Source organism: Garra rufa, chromosome 21 (genome assembly GCF_049309525.1).
Source record: "Garra rufa chromosome 21, GarRuf1.0, whole genome shotgun sequence".
NCBI lineage: Eukaryota > Metazoa > Chordata > Actinopteri > Cypriniformes > Cyprinidae > Garra > Garra rufa.
Window position 1 is genome coordinate 40,162,306 of NC_133381.1, and position 21,574 is coordinate 40,183,879.

The 21,574-nt window shown below is 33.3% G+C and overlaps 1 protein-coding gene across 4 annotated transcripts in view; it reads left to right on the forward strand.

The window, feature by feature from the left end:
* LOC141295717 (connector enhancer of kinase suppressor of ras 3-like) overlaps positions 1–21,574 on the forward strand; it is an 83,668-nt gene that overhangs the window by 60,734 nt on the left and 1,360 nt on the right. The window contains exons 11-24 of one of the 4 annotated variants that reach the window (XM_073826981.1): positions 928–1,109; positions 1,261–1,347; positions 3,706–3,959; positions 7,048–7,085; positions 8,487–8,532; positions 15,118–15,171; positions 15,289–15,328; positions 15,435–15,604; positions 15,744–15,817; positions 15,913–15,984; positions 16,634–16,695; positions 16,787–16,905; positions 19,072–19,423; positions 19,563–19,759. In XM_073826981.1, the coding sequence (XP_073683082.1) occupies positions 928–1,109; positions 1,261–1,347; positions 3,706–3,959; positions 7,048–7,085; positions 8,487–8,532; positions 15,118–15,171; positions 15,289–15,328; positions 15,435–15,604; positions 15,744–15,817; positions 15,913–15,984; positions 16,634–16,695; positions 16,787–16,905; positions 19,072–19,423; positions 19,563–19,759 (1,747 nt within the window). Of the gene's footprint in view, positions 1–927; positions 1,110–1,260; positions 1,348–3,705; positions 5,393–7,047; positions 7,086–8,486; positions 8,533–12,890; positions 12,963–15,117; positions 15,172–15,288; positions 15,329–15,434; positions 15,605–15,743; positions 15,818–15,912; positions 15,985–16,633; positions 16,696–16,786; positions 16,906–19,071; positions 19,424–19,562; positions 19,760–21,574 lie in introns of those variants that run through there. The other 3 variants (XM_073826982.1, XM_073826984.1, XM_073826983.1) reach the window with 3 other exon arrangements.

A 21,574-nucleotide genomic window follows, 5' to 3' on the forward strand; every position in this document is an offset into this window, starting at 1 on the left:
AGTTAATGCAGTGTGAATTAACATGAACAAACAATGAACAACTGTATTTTCGTTAACTAACGTTAATAAAGATTAGTAAATACATTAACAAATGTATTGCTCATGGTTAGTTCATGTTAGTTAATACATTAACTAATGTTTAACTAATGAACCTTATTGTAAAGTGTTACCTTTTTTTTGTGGTACGTGAAAAATAGCCTTTAAAATGACTTAAAAATGCATGTATAATAGCAATGAGACAATAATAATTAGTTAAGCAAGACACCATATGGTTTTATTGCACGACATGTTAAAATACATATTGTATTATAAACTTTTGAGCTTACGTACATTACGCATTACAACAAAGGCCTGCAGAGGGAACCAACGGCCTGACGACTGTTTTTACACTTCACTGCGCAATCTAATCCTTGTTTAATATTGACTAAACAACATTTAAGTCAAATGTCCACTTAATCTTCAATATTTGGCCATATCTTTACCACAGAAATACTATAGCCACAGTAATTTAATGAATATGTGGACATCAAAAAGTGTAAACGAATTTTAAAAATCGAATAGTCGATTAGAATCGACGAATTACGGCAGCCCTAAGAAACAAATCCATGATTAAGCTGTCTTAAAGTAAAAAATTTGTGAAAAAAATCTGTGCAGATCAAGCACCATTTGATGTGAAAACAGTCCAAAACTGTTTTAAACAAACATGTGGCTGGATTTTGATGTGAGAAACAAGAGGAGATGGACTTTTTCACAAGATGAAGCATTATTATAAATTATGGACTAGTATTTTGGCCAGAAGCGATGGTTTAGTGATTGATTTGTTTCTTAAAAACAAGATTTTCATCTGGATGAATCGTTCCTGTAAGCACGATCCTTTAGTTTTGAATTATTCCTTCTGATTTAATAAGCTTTTGTCTTCTGTTACAGGGAAGTCCGGAACAGCTCATACACAAGCCTTAATGTTAGACCTAAAGGCTCAGAGTCCCCGAACTCCTTCCTGGACCTGGAGAGCCACCGGCGCTTCACCGTTGCGGACTATGACAAACTGACTGTTCAACCAGTTGAGGTCAACGTACAAATGCGTCCAAGAGGAAGATCTTCATCACAAGGTTCAGAAAAATTGTAGTTTTAAAAGTTCCATTTTTTATTTTCAGCTTTGCAGCGTAGCTTAATTAATTAAGAAAAAAACATTTCCTTGTCCTCTTGTGTTTACATTGATTGTGACTGTAATTGTCTGTTTTATTTAAATGGTACACACAGGTAAACAACGACCTCTGTCAATGCCTTCGGATACATGCTTGAGTGTGGCAGACCTGTATGCAAAGCCTGTGACACAAGGACGGAAAGGTACATAAAAAGTGGCACATTAATATTAATGTTTGTTTTGTTTTGTTGGTCCTACTTTATATTAGGTAGCCTAACCTACTATGTGCTTAAGTAAAAAAAATAAGCACTTACTGTGTTCATATTATATTCCAAAACACATCTGCTACTATTAAAATGATGTAAGTGACTTACAGATGTAAGTACATGCAGGTATTTTTAAAAATGTAAAACAAATCGAAAAAGGGTTTAAATTGTAATACTGCTTTAAATTGTTGTTTTTTCCCCCCCAAAATAGTCAAAGGTTTTCAGTTTAATTTAATTGTATTTTTGTTTTTGATTTTCTAAGCAAAAAATAAATATCATACATTTTCCCCTAATTTACAGAAGACAGCCACTTAAATGTCATTCAGTGTAACAATCTTGTCAGGCATATTTACAACAAAAATCTATTTATGACATATTAAAAGGCAAATTACTTTCACCCCAAATACTAATTAGTTGTAATTCTACATTTTTAAAATTTGCCACTATCCTAGGTTTTGCCCATTTGTCAGTAAGAATTTTTTACCCATTTAAAACAGTAACATTTTATGCTCCACTATTCTTTTATATGTTTTAATATGCACAAGTCAGAATAAGCATGTTGTTAAAATTTTTACATACATTTTGTGTTGCACTGAATGACAATGTAACATTATTTCAACCAAATTTTGACATTTTATTCTCCAAAAACTTATTTGAAACCTTAAAAGTAGACACCTTACTTACATTTAATGTGCTTTCTATGGACATAAAATCACTTTTGTAAATTGTTTTTGATGTGGGCATCTTAACGTCTTTGACCCTTGTAGACAAGTAGAATATCAGATCTCTGTCATATGGCCAAAAAAAAAAAAAATAGTTTGACACATAAACTGTAACAATGTAACCTTGCTCTCACTTGAAATGTGTCCCAACATTACATTCTTAAAAATAAAGGTTTCAAAGGGATGTTTTTGCAGTGATGCCATAGAAGAACCGTTTTTGGCTCCACAAAGAACCTTTCAGTGAACAGTTCCTAAAATAACCATTTTGAAGAACTTTTTAAAAATCTAAAGAACCTTTTCTGCATTTGAAAGGTTCCATGGATGTTCAAAGTTCTTCATAGAACCATTGATGCCAATAAAGAACCTTTATTTTTAACCCTCTGGGCCTCTTCATTTAGGAGTTACACCTGGCTCCTTTGCAGTCAAAAGTGACTGAAGCCTTAAAAAGAAACTTTTTTTTTTCTTTAGGAAAATCAATGAAATTCATTTTTGTTCAATAATATTTTGTGATTATTATTTAGAATTTTGAGGAGTTTTTATGATACTATGCAAAATTTATACAATTTTAATGAACAATTTTTTCCACTAGAATTAATATTTTTTATTCAATATTTATTACTTTTCAATAAATTTCACATTAAAATAAAGTGAAAGCAATTAAAATCCATTTTTTTTAAGTGTGAATGTCATCTGGTGGCATTAAAAAAATTTAAACTTAATGTATTCATTTTTTCATATTTCCAGTCATTTTTCCCATTCCTGCCAAACCCCATGTCTTTCCGAACAGTTTAGTCCACTAATTTCTAATTTGAGAAACAAAAGCACCCTGTTGTTTCTCTTGTCGTCTCGCTTTGGATGTAAAACCTTCAATAGATGTAATTGGAGGGTTCAGCAAACTTTTTCCAAAGTTTCTATGAGTTTCATCATGGTTAAATTGTGTTGTTTTCTTTATGTGAAGAGAGTAAGTTATTTTAGTTTTATCCGCTATATTACACCAAAGGAAAAATTAGTTTTTGGTCTTTTACATTTGTGGTATTGTGCTTTGCTTTGGTGGTACATTACATGGATATAAACACAGGAAAATGTTTGCAAATGCTTATTGAATTTGAAAACTTTGGGGTTTTTGTTTCTTCTTTTTCTTTTCTTGTTTTTTCATCAAAGGAATAGTTTACTCAAAAAGTGATTTTCTTTCGTATTTCCCATTCATTTCCTATGTCGGTCATTTTTGACTGCTAAGGTGCCAAGTGTTGACTATTTTTATGTTTATATCTTTAACATATCTGAATCATGTCAGTGTTTTTTATTTTGTGCTCACATACCTAATGCAACAAATGTCACCAAGTGTCATCTCATTCTGATGAAGCTGCTTTTTTAAATTTCAAAACATAAAATTTTTCGGTCAAAAATGACCGAAGAGGCCCATAGGGTTAAGAGTGTAAGCCCTTGAATTTGAGGGTATTATACCTGGAAAGTCCTTGAATTTGAAGTTAACCAAGGTATGGGAACCCTGGAATTTCTTCTAGGGATTTCAGAACATCTGTAATTACATGCATCTTTTAATCTTCTGGTCTAGGTGAAGATCTTCTGTACAGATACCTAAGCGACGAACGCATACCGACTATCGTTGAGGAAGCCCCGGGCCCAGGCACGTCTTACAAATTCACCGCCGAAAGACCCGCTTATGAGATGGACTACTCGCGGAACAGCCGATTCCTGGTCAATGTGGATCTCCACAACAGCGCCACCATACCTTATCAAGAGGACTTAGTCAAAAAGACCCCCATGACATCCACCCCCAAACGGCCGCCCGCGGAGCCCTCGCTACTGGTCAGTTGGATCACCCGGCTTAAGCTATTGACTCACTAATGTCAGCTTGCCTTCACCCTTTGTCCAGCTGTGTGCAGTGACTCTTTTCTCATGTACCTTTTCATGCTTTCGCTCTCCTTTTCTGGGGATATTTCTTTGTGCCTCTTATTTGTCTTTGGATTGCCTAGAGTGTCTCTAAACTGACTAGAGTTTAACCATAGTAATGTATGTTTGGAAATACATGTGGGGGAAAGTGAGATACATTATCTCTGCTGAAAAAGATGAAAAGTTGTCTTTTCGAAAATAATACACCACAGTATTACTTTGCATATTAAACCAGTTGAAAATGTTTATCTACCTCAGATATTTCCACAGTGGGATCTTTGAAATTCAAAGTGCTTATGTAACAGTAGTACATAAAACAAACAAACATTTCCAGTCATTTTTCCCATTCCTGCCAAACCCCATGTCTTTCCGAACGGTTTAGTCCACTAATTTCTAATTTGAGAAACAAATGCACCCTGTTGTTTCTCTTGTCTTCTTGCTTTGGATGTAAAACCTTCAATAGATGTAATTGGAGGGTTCAGCAAACTTTTTTTCCAAAGTTTCTATGAGTTTCATCATGGTTAAATTGTGTTGTTTTCTTTGTGTAGAGAGTAAGTTATTTTAGTTTTATCCGCTATATTACACCAAAGGAAAAAGTTAGTTTTTTAGTCTTTTACATTTGTGGTATTGTGCTTTGCTTTGGTGGTACATTACATGGATATAAACACAGGAAAATGTTTGCAAATGCTTATTGATTTTAAAAGTTTGGGGGTTTTGTTTCTTCTTTTTCTTTTCTTTTCTTTTCAAAGGAATGGTTTACTTAAAAAGTGATTTTCTTACCTTGTGTCATTCCAAATCTGTGGTGTTTCTTTCTTTTGTGGCATACAAAAGGAGATGCTTTGCAGGTTGTCCAACCTTTGGTAGATATAGTGCAACTAGCATTAAGAACATAATAAGGGTTTTGAATTGAGGGTGATGAACGATGGCAGTTTTCTTAGCTTTTCAGACATTTCTGATGTCAAATCACTTTTCCTGAGTTAAACATGGTCCATATAGTAGTTTACCCACAGTGTTGCTCTGGACCAGCAGTGTTTTCCCAAGAGAAAAGTAGAATGAGAGAATGATCCAAATAAATGGAAATAAATAAGACCACCTTTAAACAGCAACTGTAATTTTGTTTTCATTGAATGCTGGGTTTTGTATCAGTATTTTGCCATATCTGGATTATGCAGAACGGATTATGCCGTAACTATTGGTCTAAGCTATTGAACTCTTTTGTACCACACTTCCAGTACATTTTGTACCACATTAGTTGCTTCTTTTCATTAAAGCTGCTATTCCAGATGTTTTTGTATTGTCTTTATTGAATTATCCATCTGCCTTTATTTTAAAAAGTATTTTATTTTAAAATATTCTGGCTACAGATTTTAAAACTCTGTAGAAAAGAGGAATGTTTTCACTATGCATGCATTTTTATGTATCATTAATGTTTAATAAATCTCACAAAATTTGGTTCATGACATGACATAGCTTTTTTGGTGACAGACTCATCTTAAACACAGTAAGAACTGTGTGGCATGGTGCAACTAATGGTACAATAATTTACAAGTAAAACAACTTCAGAAAGCAATTAACAATTAAGAATGTTTGTTCATTCTGAAAGCAGCTTCATAGCTTTTAGCTTTTTGTTGAGATCCAAACATGTCACAGAAATAGAGGGGAGTTCTCTGTTTCTTTCCTTTTCCATTTCGGTGTTACAATCTTTTTAGCTGTTACTGTGTATTTCTATCACTAATTTCACTTAATATTTCATTCATGCTGACTTCTTCAATTTCCCACATTTGCTGCTTTGCCCTTTTTCACAAAATGCTGAATGACTTGTGCTTTTATTGAAGAAATGCATTGATCTTTGTTTGAGCAAAGTAACAAATAAGCAATGCTTTTCTTACTTAGATTTGTTGTCTTGTTTCCAGCCAAAATATCTAAAAATTCTTGAATCAGGAAGGATTTTCTAGACAAGAAAAAATTTGTGTCTTGTTTTTAGTAAAAGCAAGTCAAAGTGAGGTGAGTTTTTGCTTAAAACAAGCAAAATAATCTGCCAATGGGGTAAGAAAAAAAATCTAGTTGTCTGCTTGAAATAAGATTATTTTTTTACCCCTTTGGCAGATTATTTTGCTGGTTTTAGGCAAAAACTCACTTAATTTTGACTTGTTTTTACTAAAAACGAGAAAATAATTTTTACTTGTCTAGAAAATCCTTCCTGATTCAAGATTTTTTAGATATTTTGGCTGGAAACAAGACAAAAAATCCACGTAAGAAAAGCATTTTTTGCAGTGTGTGCTCTGGCTTTGCATGGAATGTAAATTTACTCTTATATTACGTTATTAGTTGAATAAAACGTACATGTTAAATGCAGGAATAATAATTATATGGCATGTTTTGACTGATGCATGCACTTCTTGCTTAGACACTGTAATCTGGTCATATCTCTTTTCTTAAATCTTTTTTCATCTGATTTTATACAATAATTACAAAAAAAAGGATTTTCTTACTTGGGTTTTCTGTCTTGTTTCCAGCCAAAATATCTAAAAATTCTTAAACCAAGGAGGATTTTCTTGACGTAAAATTCATTTCTTGATTTCAGAAAAAAACAAGTCAGAATTGGGCGAGTTTTTGCTTAGAACAAGCTAAATAATCTGCAAATGGGGTAAGATGAAAAAATCTTAATTCAAACAGAAAACGATTATTTTTCTTACCCCATTGGCTGATCATTTAGCTTGTTTCAGGCAAAAACTCAACTAATTTTGACTTGTTATTTTCTGAAAACAAGTAAATAATTGTCTGTCTTGATTTAAGAATTTTTCGATATTTTGGCTGGAAACAAGACAAAAATCTAAGTAAGAAAAGCATTTTTTTTGCAGTGCATTATATATAAATAGTACCCATCTACTTCTACTTCTAGAAGAATCTGAATGAAATATGAAGAATTGAAGTAGAGCACAGAGCACATTGGTGTTGCCCATGTTTGAATCATATATAAACAGTTTTTTATGTCCTGCCACAGGATCCTGACTGGACCTCCAACAATGCATTCATCAACAGGTGGGTGCAGAACTAAGTGACAGTAGCAGCATCTATCCCAACCTCTTTAGAGAGTAAAGCACAGGAAGAATCTCAGCCCAGATAGTTTATACTCAGTTATTAGGAATGCGCTCTTCCTGCCAGGATGCGAGATTCTCTGTGTATTTATAGTGTGCAATAGTGTGGAGACGTCATAGTTTAAAATTCCACAAGCACCAAAAACAGAGACAACCCCATGATCTGGAACAATTATTTTTTTGTGTATAGGTCAAATGGTGTGTTTACACTCCATAAAAAATGCTTTTCTTACTTAGACTAGACCAGCAAAAATAAACAAATTCTTAAATCAAAAAGGAGTAAAAGTTGTTTTCTTGTTTTAAGAAAAAAACGAGCCAAAATCCCGTGCGTTTTGCTTAAAACAAGCAAAATAATCTACCAATGGTGTAAGAAAAATAATCTTGTTTTTTGTTTGAAGTAATATTTATTTAGCTTACCCCATTGGCAGATTATTTTGCTTGTTCTAAACAAAAACTCACCTAATTCTGACTTTTTTTTTTTTCTGAAAACAAGAACATAATTTTACTCGGCTAGAAAATCCGTCTAGATCTCATCCTTTGGCTGGAAACAAGGCAAAAGATCTAAGTAAGTTTTTTTTGCAGTGTAGTGCTTTCATAATTTTAAAACAACTGGTATACTTTTAGAACAGTTTGCAAGCTAAGCAAAGTATTTTAGTGATTTAACAACAAGGCTTGTTAACATTTGTTAACTACATTAGTTAATCTAATCACTGGTATTGTTTACTAATTTGTTTTTTTTTTTAGATCAAATCTGATCTATTAACATAGTAATTGATGCACTATATGAACAAACAATGAAGTATGCACAGTGATCTAATGCTTAGTTAAAAAGAATGAATAGGATGGGTCCAGATGGAAATAATAATAGATAACAAATGTTGTGGGATTGAAGTGGTGTGATATAGAGATGACTAATTATTTCATTGTTTTACAGCCTTTAATTTGTTTTAGACTCATTCCCTTAGTGTAAAACATCTAGAACCATTTAAATAGAAATAGAAATGTTAATATCATTCAAGCAATTTAAATTTAAAGTAGCAACGTACATCTATTCAATTATTTACTCAATTACAACAATATTGTAAAATAATTTCTTAATTTCTTAAGTTTAAAAAGGCATAAACAGTTTGAAAGGAGTAAAATGCACCAATCTCCAGAAATCAGAAAACAGGCAATGAAATGTAGATGAATTGTATGTAAGACTGAAATTTGATGTATTTTAGATTCATGACAGTGCGAATGTGCTCAGATTTTTTCCACTTTCAATAGTATTGTTGCTTTAGTTTTAGACATAGTTTATTGTGCCATGCCCATTCCTACATTAAATCCATTGTCATCTCTTCAGCAGGTACAGCAACAGCGCCATGCGGTCCTGGTCATTCTCTCAAGCGGTAAGAACAACTTTTATACACTTTTTAGTGCAACTTTACCAGTAAGATAAGATGTGTGGTCCCCACTGATCCCCCTTTTTTTCATATTTTTTGAAGTCAGAGATGGCCAGCAACTGTTAAAAAAGTTACGCATGCACTTTAAAATATATATAGAACTGTCACTTTAAATAAAGGAATATGGCATTCAAAGGAAACAGGATGACTAATGCTGGTGCCAGCCTCCTCTTGAGCACTCAGTGAGAAAACTGTTGTAGATGCAGCTCTTGCTTTGTTTTGCTTTGAGAACGCAGACACAGACAGAGCAGAAGAATGCATCCTCTGTTCCTGGCAGTGACACGGCTTGCCCTCGGGGGGATATTTAGTTAAGCGGTGTTACAATCACCTGTGCAGATCATTGTGGGAAATTTTCTCCCCGAGTTAATCTCATCAAGTCACAGACAGCAGGGTTTCTCACTCACAAGGATTCAGCTGGAACATAGGCTACCGTTTATTTGAATTTTTTGCATAATAATAATAATTTGGTAAAAATACATGAATGAATAAATAAATAAATAGCATCTTGCATCACCATACAACATATCACAAACAATATGTGACCCTGGACCACAAAACCAGTCATAAGGGTCAGTTTTTTTTTTGTTTGTTTTTTTTAAATTGGGATGGTTTGTTAGGATAAGACCATATTTGGCTGACACACAGCTATTTGAAAATGTGGAATCTGAGGGTGCAAAGAAGTCTAAAAACGGAGAAAGTCACCTTTAAAGTTGTCCAAATGAAGTTCTTAGTAATGCATATTACTAATCAAAAATTAAGTTTTGATATATTTACGGTGGGAAATTATTTACAAAATAACTCATGGAACATGATCTTTATTCAGGGTTCGTACGGGTGCTTGAATTCCTTGAAAATGCTTGAATTTTAATGTAGTGTTTTCAAGGTTTGAAAAATGCTTGGATTTTGGATGAAGTGCTTGAAAGTGCTTGAATATGCAGTTGCATCGGTTTCATATTAATTCGCTTTCATACAAAATAGTTATTTTTTGTTATGCTTATAATATGTAAAAGAAAGAAAAGAAAAAAACAGCTCTGCTCGAGTGTGCACGTGAGGCTGTAGTGATCTGCCGGTCTTTCTTGATGCGCGCCCTCTGATGGAACAGAGCGGTAGATAAAACATGCCAGTTATCAGGAGGTTGTTGCATCAGTCCTCGATGGCTTGAAAACGACAAATAAGAATTATGTTTAAAACGAGAATTTGGGGATCGCAAAATTGCCTGCCCGATATCCCGGGCCTATTGTGTTTTCCAGTCGGCTACTAAAATGTTTCACCGGACTATCTTAAAGTAGAGGGCTCGTGCGGGTCATTACAAACTCATCAATTTAGCCTTATCAAAGTTAAGGCCATACAAAGTTTTAAATGTATTAAATAGTATAAAAAAGGCTTAATTATAAGTTTAAGAGTTAGGGACGGATATACGAGAATCGCGATAGGGCTGGATAAAACTTAAAAAGGCAATGATGTCATATTGAATAAATATGCATGCTGCAGGTTTCAAAGTCAAAACGCTGCACGGATGTCTTTATATGAATGTATCTGAAGGGAACAGACTGTCCTCAGAAACGTGTCGTTGGCATTTTCATTTCATGTCTGATAAAACTGCGTTAATGCTGATTTGTGTACAGCCGTTACTAGGAAACCGTAGAATTTCAGCACTCCTAAAGCGCCCCCTCGTGACAGGGAATGAATTTGCGAATATTCAGCTGTTTAGTAAGATTACCAATTTTGGCCCTTGTTTTTATGCAGCAAACACATAAGAGTTGTAAATGTAAAAGTTATGTGCTTTCTAAAAATCTAAACAATTAAGACAGTAATATTTATGTTTTAAATAAATTATACTTGATATATCAATTTTAAAGGTATAAAGGCTGAAATGCCATTGTATAAGATGTTTTGTTTTTGTGAAAATCTGAATTATAAATCATGTCATTTTATGGCTTAATGTTACTGTACATTGTTCAACCCCACAACGGCATTCATTTTACTTGTGCAGCTCTTAAAAAGGGTCATAAATTGCCTTAAATTTATATTCAAAAATTCTGCAGATACACTGTAAATAGTAAAAAAAATACCTTGATATTTGTTAATAGGAAATCAGATAGGAGTCTAAATGTCAATCAAAAATATTTTCAATGTTTAAAAAATAGTCTTTTTTCATTTGGGCCAGTTAAATTTTATTATTAATTTTATAGTGTCTTTTTGACTACCTTTTAGTACTTTTAGGCTGGAATGTGAAATGTATTTGTGAAAATCCTTCAAGTTTTAGAAAGTTCTCAAGTTTTAGAATTTTAGTTTTTCATATTTTTTTACAGTCATTTTATAGCAGTCATTAATGTGTTACCATAGACATTGCCCTACTCCACTCATACAGTATTACTTTTATTTGTGCAGGTCTTAAAAAGCCTTTAAATTTTATTTTTAAAATACTACAGATACTCAGTAAATTATATTAATTATATATTTTAAATTATATAATTTGTATACTGAATGTTGACTATTTATATGGGGCAATGTTATATGCAATCTAGACAGTTGTTTTTTAATAGCACAATAACATCTGATTTAAAATTTAGAACTCATGTATGTGAATATGTAATTTACCACAGTGCTGGAAAATCTTGAAAATGCACCTTGAAAGTGCTTGAAAAGTGCTTGAATTTTACTTTGGAAAAGGTGTAAGAACCCTGTTTATTTAATATCCTAATGATTTTTGGCATAAAACGAAAATCGATCATTTTGACCCATACAATGTATTTTTTGGCTGTTGCTACAAATATACCCATGCTGCTTATGACTTGTTTTGTGGGCCAGGGTCCCATGTATAAATATACATTAAAACACTAAAAAGCTTACACTCAATGAAGCTCAATGAAAACCAAAAACTCAATGGAAAACCCTTGGCGACCTCTGCTGGTGAGTTCTAGTTATTAAACACTTCAACTCAGCATATGTAAACAAACCTTAATCTTTTTTTTGAATAGCTGACTTGCAGTAACATAGATTAGTAACCAAAATAATTTCATAACATTTTGCATGTTAATAAATTATTATTAAGTATTTATAATTATGTGCATATCCAAAATATTTTCTGTAAGCAATTTAAATAATTAGTCTTTTTTATATATAACTTATTAACTTATATTTTTATTGATGCTTTTACTGCCTTGCTATTATTTTAATTAAAAACCAACACTGTTTAAGAAGTGCTACCTTAATGTGACACTCCTTAAACACTTTTTACATGGAAATACGTGGAAATATAATATAGTCTTCCGTTTGCCATAGAAGTTTATCCATGATTCCACTTCTGAGAATACTGGGAATATAAAAAGGATCAGTTTACCAAAAGTCACTGGTTCGGGGTTTTTGTTCAGGACTTGTTCAGTTTGCTTAAGTTTGAATAATCTAAGACGAACAATGTAAAACGGTACTGGCTTGGAAATAGCTTTGCATTGAGACAGCAATTGTTGACTTTTTTGTGAGCAAGTAAATGAAGAAGGGCAGTTGTTAATGTTTAATGTTCTGTTATGTTGAACATTTGAGGTTGCCATTGTGATAAGAAGTGGAGCTTCACTGCAAAAAAAAAAAAAGCCTTTTAAACTTAGATTTTTTTTGTCTTGTTTTCAAGCAAAATATTCTTAAATCAAGAAGGATGTTCTAGACGAGTAAAAAATATTTTTGTATTTCCAGAAAGAAAAAAAAAAGTCAAAATTAAGTGAGTTTTTGCTTAGAACAAGAAGAATAATCTGCCAATGGGGTAAGAATTTTTTTTATTTCAAACAGAAAACAAGATTATTTTTCTTAAATTGGCAAATTATTTAGCTTGTTTCAAGCAAAGACACTCTTAATTTTGACTTCTTCTTTTTTTTCTAAAAACAAGACGAGATATTTTTGCTGGAAACAAGACAAAAAATCTAAGTAAGAAAAGCTTTTTTAACAGTGTTGATTTGAGGTTGAAGAGTGACTTTTTTCTCCTTTTTGTCACACTTTTTGCACTGTTATCTGAACTAGCATTTTCACAGATTGTTTGGTTCATTCATAAATATTGCAAACAGTGGTGGCAGAGAATACAAGGTTAAGATTTCAAGAAGTTCATCTCTATCTCATGTGAACATCATTCAGCTTTAACAGCTGAATGTCTATGGAAATACATGATCAGCTTTTATGTGATGATTTTTACTCTTCTGTTTGTGTAGAATAAGAAGTAGAGGATGTTTTGAAATGTTTCTTGCGTAAGCAGAAGTTCTTTTTCCTCTAAAATGATCTGGCTGTGGGCTTGACCTCTTAATTTTGACTGTGGTAGGAGGACATTTACATGCCATTTCAGAGTATAAAAACAGATGGTCAGACGCTCCACCTGCAAGTCTGGTGAACAGGTAAAACAGATCATGTGTTCATGTGTTATTACAGGTACTCTAATGCAGCTCTTAAACATGAGAAAAGAGATCTTGAAAATGTTTCTTCCAAGTAATCATCTATTCTAAACATCTAAATAAATTTAATTCGATTTTTATTTATAAATAGAAAGTAGATTTTGGCTCTTAAGTCATATATGTTTGCATAATCTTATAAGATGGTAAAGATTGTAGCCTGTATTCTGGTTTATGATGGCTAATGGTTTATCAGTTCAAAAGGTATGGCATTCATGCATGTTTTATGGCAACAAACCTTTTTTTAAATGTCCTTTTTTGATAAATGCAAAGCGTAAAAAGTCCACATTGCATTGTAGAAAATACTCTTCAGAATTGTTAGACTTGAAAGAGGAACATGAGCAGTTTGAGGAAATTGAGCAATGGGTTTCGTTTAGCTTGTGTCTTTGTCCACCATCAGTTTCAATGCAGTTAGGTGCACTCTTTTGTAGGTTCCTCTGTTGTGACTTTTTTTCCAGATTGACAAAGCAGGGATATATGTGACATATTCAAAACAACATTTTCTTTTTAATGATTATTTTCAAAAAATGATTTTCTTACTTTGATTTTTTGTCCAGCCAAATATCCAAAATTGCTTAAATCGAGGATTTTGTAGACGAGTAAAAATGGTCTCGTTTTCAGAAAAAAACAAGTGAAAATTAGGTGCTTTTTTTTTTTTTTTTTTTGCAGTGAGCATGCCTAATGATTTTGGTCCATTTTTGGTCTGTTTACCCTTGTCACATAATTTTATTCTTAACAGATGTATGTAACACAATGTATCTAACTTGCAAAAGTATTCATACCCCTTCATTTTTTTTTTTTTACGTTTTATTGCAGCATTATGTTAACCTGCTTTAAATTACTTTTTTTCCACATCAATCTACATCTCATACACCATAATGACAAAGCACAAAACAACTTTGCAAATTTATTAGGAATAAAAAACTGAAAAGATCCCATTGCATAAGTATTTTGGTAGACTCGAAATTTATCTCAGGAGCATTCATATTGCTTCTAGATGTTCCTACACTTGGAGTGGAGTTAAACTGTGGCAAATTCATTTGAATGGGTCTGATTTAGAAAGGCACACACCTCTCAGAAAAGGTCTAACAGCTGAAAATGCATATCAGAGCAAAAACCAAGTCCTGAGGTCAAGATAACTGCCTGTAGAGCTCAGTGACAGACTTGCGTTAAGGCGATGATCTAGAGAAGAGTTCAGAAACAAATCTGCTGCATTGAAGGTCGACAGAAGTATTATCCATAATGGAAGACGATTGGAACAACTAGGACTCTAGAAAATGTCTGCCAGCCCCCATCCAAGCTGACAGAGCTTGAGAGGTGAAAAGCTGAGGCAAAGAATGGCAGATAATTTCCAAATGCAGATGTGCAAAGCTTGTCACATCAGACCCAAAAAGACTTGAGGCTGTAAAGGTGCTTCAACTATGTACTGAGTTAAGGGTATGAATACTTATGCAATGTACTTATTTCAGTGTTTTGTTTTTAATAAATTCGTAAAATTAGCAAATCTGGTTTTTGCTTTGTCATTATTATGTGGAGTGTTAACAGTTGTGGGGAAAAACTAATTTAAAGCAGTTTAGCATAATGCTGCAACAAAACAAAATGTGAAAAAAAAAAATGTGCAAGGCACTGTAAGTGTTCCTTTTTTTGGAGTGGTATGCTTTTTGAAAATACTTTTTATCTCAAATAGCGTTAACACTGGCCCAATTGCAATTCATTTTACAGAATTTACACTAGTACTGAGTAACTACTTGGACTTAACTTAGGTTAAAGTCAGCCTTTCCCTTTTCCCTTACTACTGCGATATATGTCTGAAAGAAACAGCTTCTCAGCAAACAGTTTGAGGAAGGATATGATTTTGTCCATCAGGACTGGATAATTTGATCATTGTCGTTTGCTATTACTGTGATCTCACGAGTCACGTGAATGACAAGTTGCTGGAGATGAGAAGTCCTCGCCGTCTCCTTTTTAATTTCATAGTGACTGTAAGGTCGGAATTAGTATAGAATAGAATTAGAATAACTGGTAATAAGAAACAGACCCTAAAACAAGAAACAAACCTTCAATAATCACTTTGTTTGTGTCTGCTTTAATCTCTTACCAGGCCTCCTTCCCCATTTCTCTGGCTCCTCATATGGCTTCGGATGAGTACAATCCGGTAATTCTTGTCAGTCTATTTTAGAAGAAATTCTTTTTCTCTGCATTGTGAAAGTGTGAAATTATAATAGCAAAACATGATTTGAAATCATAGCATATTTTATGTATTTGTCTTCAGGTATCCCTCAGACCGAAGACAAAGAAGAAGAATTGTGGAGGTTTGTATCACATTGCACTAACCATTCGAGATGTAGTCAGTTTTTTTTTTTTCCTCTGTGTCTTCATTTCTGTTTTATTGTGGTATTTATACATTTGATCTATCAGGAAGTCCAAGAATGAGCAGAAGGAGAGTTTCAGTGAGAGATCTGGAGCCGGTGGATCATCAGGGCTGGCTTTATAGGAAGAAAGAGGGGAAGGGATTTCTGAGTATTAAGTGGAAAAAGTATTGGTTCGTGCTAAAGAAAAGCTCTTTGTACTGGTACTCAAATCAAGTGGTGAGTCATCCGAATGCCTTCTATGTGTCTTCCTCTTTTCATGCTTATGTTTTCTCTGTTATTAAATATCATTTAGAAAGGTCAGCGCAGCAGCATATGTATGTACAACTTATGTTTTGTGCTCTTTTGTGTTTTCCAGGCTGAAAAAGCAGAAGGCTTTATAAATTTGGCTGATTTTGTAATTGACAGGGCAATGGAATGTAAGAAAAAATTGTAAGTGTCATTTTCATTCCTGTTAATTAAGTTTTTTAATTAAAGATGCTCATTAACAGCTAAACATCTCTTCATACTCTCTTTGTTTCTCACAGTGCGATCAAAGCTTGCCACCCCAAAGTGATGATGTTTTACTTTGCAGCAGACAGCAATGAAGACATGAATTTGTAAGTCTGTTGACATCTCATTCTATCAAAAAAAAACAAAAACAGTATATTGTGGTTAGTAACATCCACAGTTGTATTTACAGTAGTCACAGTAGCTGTTAGTATGAACTGTTAATATATATTGTTAACATATTTTAAGAAAGGAAAAAAAAACTAATGTGCAATTATTGGATTTGGCAATTTGTGTCGATGACTCGATAAAATATGTTATGTAAGTGGCTCTACTCCAATTCTCTTCTGATCGAGGTTTTCTCAAGGTTAGCCCAGACCTCTGTGAAAAAAAACTAATTTCAGTCACTTCTACCCACTAACTCTTTAATTCAGTCATTACCCAAAGTTCATAAGGGTCAGAACTCTAATAACCTAGTAAATTGAGAGCTTTGCATTCGGGTTCAGCTCCTGCTTGGCCTTGGAAGGTCTATTTTGAAGAATGGCTGCTGGTCATATGCTGGTTTAAGCTAGGTTTTAAGCTTTTCTTAGGACCATCTTATGACCAGCAAATGACCAGCTAAAGACCAGCAGCCATGCTTCAAAACATACCTAACCAGCACATGCTGTTTTTGTTTTTTTTATCAGGGAACATTCATTTTGACAGTCCTATGTTTCATTGTTGTTAACATGAACATGTTGTAACGTTTTGTGATTTCAGATGGCTGAATAAACTTGGTCTGGCATCTATTCAGTATGAACCCACAGAGAGTCATACAGCTGGTAAGTTTTGTGAGTTAGTGTACAAATGCTACAAGCATTCTTTTTTCTATTTACGTTTATTTTTTTGCATCCTTATTTTTCTACTGCACAGAATGCTACAGCGAGGCCAGTGATCATGAGGACTCCACTGACACACCTCCACCGCCTTACTCTGAGAACCACACCCAAACTGGAGCAAATGTCAATGGTCCATCTTTCACTGTGCACCAGGCAAGTTCACAGATGCACAGTTAAAGTCCAGTCCATGCATTATTTGCAAACCTCAAGTTTCTAGCTGTTTTTACATTGGTTGCATTTACACAGCAGCATAATCTGGTTGTCGGCTGTGTTTTAGAGTGATAAACGTGATTGTTCACATAAAGCTTTATTCTAAAAGTGAGGTGACACCTGTGCTCTATCACTGAGCTGACATCATTTTGAGAACACGTTTTAGTAAACATTGGTCTAGTCATTACTGGTAGCTAGTATGGTAGCTGTCAATGAGGTTAATAAAAGTTAACTTTCTATTAATCCTGAATGTCTTGGTTAGCTTGTTCAGGTGTGTTTGATTAGGATTGGAGATAAATTCAGAGTTGAGAACCCTTGATCTAGAAAAACTATGTTTAATATTTTGTAGATATCTGCCTCAGACATACACTACCGTTCAAAAGTTTGGGGCCAGTACATTTTTTTTAAAAGAAATTAATACTTTTATTCACCAAGGATGTATTAAGTTAATAATTAAAAGTTTATTAAAAGTGAATAATAAATTAATAATATTTATATTTTGAATAAACACTGTATTTGTAAACTTAAAAAATATTTGACAGCACAACTGTTGATATTATCCAACATTGATCATTCTAATAATAAATCAGCATATTAGAATGATTTCTGAAGGATCATGTGACACTTAAGACTGGAGTAACAGCTGATAAAAATGCAGCTTTTTATCACAGGAATAAATTCTATTTTAAAGTATGTTAAAACAAAAAACTTTATTTTATATTGTAAAAACATTTTGCAATATTACTGTTTTTTTCTAATCAAATAAATGCAGCCTTGATGATCATAAGAGACTTCTTTAAAGACTATTACAAGTCTTACTGACCCCAAACTTTTGAACGGTAGTGTATATATGTGATGCATGACCACAAAACCAGTCATACGGGTCAATTTTATGAAATTGAGATTTATACAACCTATGAAATCTTATTAAATAAACTTTCCATTGATGTATGGTTTGTTAGGATAGGACAATATTTGGCCGAGATACAACTACTCTGCAAAAAAAGGCTTACTTAGTATTTTTGTCTTGTTTCTAGTCAAAATATCTAAAAAACCTTAAATTAAGATGAATTTACTGGATAAGCAAACTGACATGAGATATTTAGTCTTGTTTTAAGCAAAATAACTTAATTTATTTTTTTCCCCCTGGAAACAAGTAAAATTATCTGCCAGTGGGGTAAGTAAAATATTCTTAAAACATTTTAATTACCCTGGTGGCGGATAATTTCTCTTATTTTTTAGCTTTTTTCCTTGGAAACAAGACTAAATATCTTATGTCATTTTGCGTATTTAGCAAATGCATCTCAATTTAAGAACTAAAAACAAGACAAAAATACTAAGTAAGATAAGCCTTTTTTTGCAGTGTATTTGAAATCTGGAATCTGAGGGTGCAAAAAAATCTAAATATTGAGAAAATCGCCTTTAAAGTTGTCCAAATGAAGTTCTTAGCAAAGCATATTACTAATCAAAAATTTGGTTTTGATATATTTATGGTAGGAAACTTACAAAAAATTTTTATGGAACATGATCTGTACTTAATATCCCAATGATGTTTGGCATTCACTGCAAAAAATGCTTTTCTAGCTTAGATTTGTTGTCTTGTTTCCAGCCAAAATATCTAAAAATTCTTAAATCAAGAAGGATTTTCTAGAAGAGTTAAAATTATTTTCTTGTTTTCAGAAAAAAACTCAAAAGTGAGTTTTTGCTTAGAACAAGCCAAAAAATCTGCCAATGGGGTAAAAAAAAAAATCTTATTTCAAACAGAAAACAAGATTATTTTTCTTACCCCATTGGCAAATAATTTTGCTTGTTTCAAGCAAAAATGTACTTAATTTTGACTTTTTTTTTTCCGAAAACAAGACAATCATTTTTACTCACCTAGAAAATCCTTCTTGATTTAAGAATTTTTAGATATTTTGGCTGGAAACAAGACAAAAATCTAAGCTAGAAAAGCATTTTTGCAGTGTAAAAGAAAACTCAATAATTTTGACCCATGCAATGTATTCTTGGCTATTCCTCCAAGTATACCTGAGATACTTATCTTATCTTATTACTTATGATACTTATCTTATTATCCCTCCCTCACTCTGCGGTATCTTCCTCATTTAGGGAAGTCTTCCTCCTCCATATTCCTCCCCTGTTCCTAGTGAAGCCACCGGAACCCTGTCCTCTCCCGTCAGTACAATGAACTCCCGCAGCTCTGCCTCTTCTCTGACAAAGCATAGACGGTCTTGGCTAGACCTGGTCTCCCAGCCAAACCCTACTGCGGGTGAAACAGTGGTCTTCTCTGCTGTGGTCCATACGATGAGCAGTGAAATAAAGGAAACCTCACAATGCAGTGAAGCCATAGCTCCATCTCAAGACCCCCTTGAATGCTCATCTAGCACAGAACCTCTGGCAATATCCACAGAGCTGGAGGAACCAGAAACACAGCGGACCTCAAATGACACCAGACCTGAAAGTAAGCAAGTTAGAGGAGAATTTTAACATCTGATTTATGGTAGGAAATGACATTGCTCAGCCAGTGACATGACTGCTGATCAATTAATTGTTTAGATTTGAACAAGTCTTGGTATAAAAGTTTATAATTGTTTTAATAGTTCTAGATGGACAGGAAGGAAATGATGATGAGATGGAAAGATTGTACTTACATTTGAAAAGAGCGAGTTTGTCTCCAACGGGTGAGCGGAAGCCGTCATCAAAATGGGAATTACGAGCCTCCTTTATTAAGCGTTGCAAAAACAACACACTCAATGAGAAGATACACCTCATCAGAACCCTCAACAGCACTCTAAAGGTTAGACGTTCAGATGAACCTTTTCTAACAAATGAAAACATTTCTTCTTACATATCATGAAAACCCAATGCACTCTCAAATACTGCCAATTAAGAAAAATAGCCCTTGTCACACTTTCTGTATCTGATATCAACCAGCTAAATAATGACAATACCACTCAACTTGTTTTAATTGGCCTTGTTACTTACGCAAGAGGCTGAATTTATCATAATATCATTATTATCTATTGTGTTGTTTTGTTAATTTTTCACAGTTTACACAAAGGTATTACTGGTGCCTGAAGTGGGGGAAAAAAGTGTACTTTCTTGTGCGACAAACATTATAATATGTGACTTTGGACCACAAAACCCAGTAGCACGGGTATATTTGTAGCAATAGTCAAAAATACATTGAATGGTCAAAATTATACATTTTTCTTTTATGCAAAAAATCATTAGGATATTAAGTAAAGATCATGTTCCATGTAAATTCCCTAGCATAAATATATCAAAACTTAATTTTTGATTAGTAATATGCATTGCTAAAAACTTCATTTGTACAACTTTAAAAGCAATTTTCTCAAATTTTTTTATTATTTTTTTTTGCACACTCAGATTCCAGATTTTCAAATAAATGTATCTCAACCATGTATTGTCCTATCCTAACAAACCATACATCAATGGAAAGTTTATTTATTCAGCTTTTAGTATGATGTATAAATTTCAATTTAAAAAAGTTGACCATTATGACTTGTTTTATGGTCCAGGGTCACTTACGTATTAGTTATTATGCTATTTTTTATATTCTATGTAATATATTAGCCTCATCTTGTTTAAATGTAAAAAGAGTCCATAACTCATAGCTAATTTCAATTTAAAGGGCATGCAAAATTCACATTTACATGTTGTTTGAGCGTAAATGTGTGTTGGCAGTGTACACAACCACCCTATAATGATCAAAATCCAGCCACTCCTTTTTTTAATCCCAATAAATCATAAGAAGACCTACTGTAAAGAGAGTCCTTGCTTTTAATTCTACATGGAGTTGCGTGGCTGAGGTGTATGTCCCATCCGATACAGAATAATAAAAAAGATGCTAAGCATGCACCCATACTCCTAAAAGCCATGGGAAGAAAAGCATACAGCCTCCAACAAAAACTATAAAAATACAAAAGAGAAACCCTTGTGAAATACATTGCAGAAAATTGTCAGACCATTGTGAAGTTGTTGACAGATTCAATGATGCACTGCACAATCGCTTGATGGCATAATTTATGAGGGAATCTAACGTCTAACATTTAAATGAGCTGTAATAAAATAAAAATGCAATTAAAAAATACAGCCAGTGATTCACTTCTGTTACAGAGCAATGTCATGGTTGATATTGCAATTGCGATAGATGGCAAAGTTTTCTTTTTCTTTTTTCACTTAGTGGTAAACTGTTAGCGAACATTCAGACACGAGCGGCATTTAGATGGATATGTAAATATGTACTGCACACTTTCCTCTCAATAGCAAAATAAACAATAAGCAGATGAAAACTGTGAGAAAACAGCAGTGGAGAAAGCATCTGATCATAATTTGCTGAGCAGTTCATCACTTCATTTAAGTCAGCTCATGTCACGTCAATTATATTTCACTTTATACAATAGAATTCTTTAAAGCGAGCATCTTTACAGTATTAAACATACATCATATCTCGATTGTCTTTCTACACTTTTTAGTGGTAGCTGCAAATTGATAAATTGATGTTTATGTCATTTGACAGAAATGTCAATTCCAAAATCCAACACATTTGGATGGATAAAGCGTATTTTTAGTCATTTTTAGGAAATAT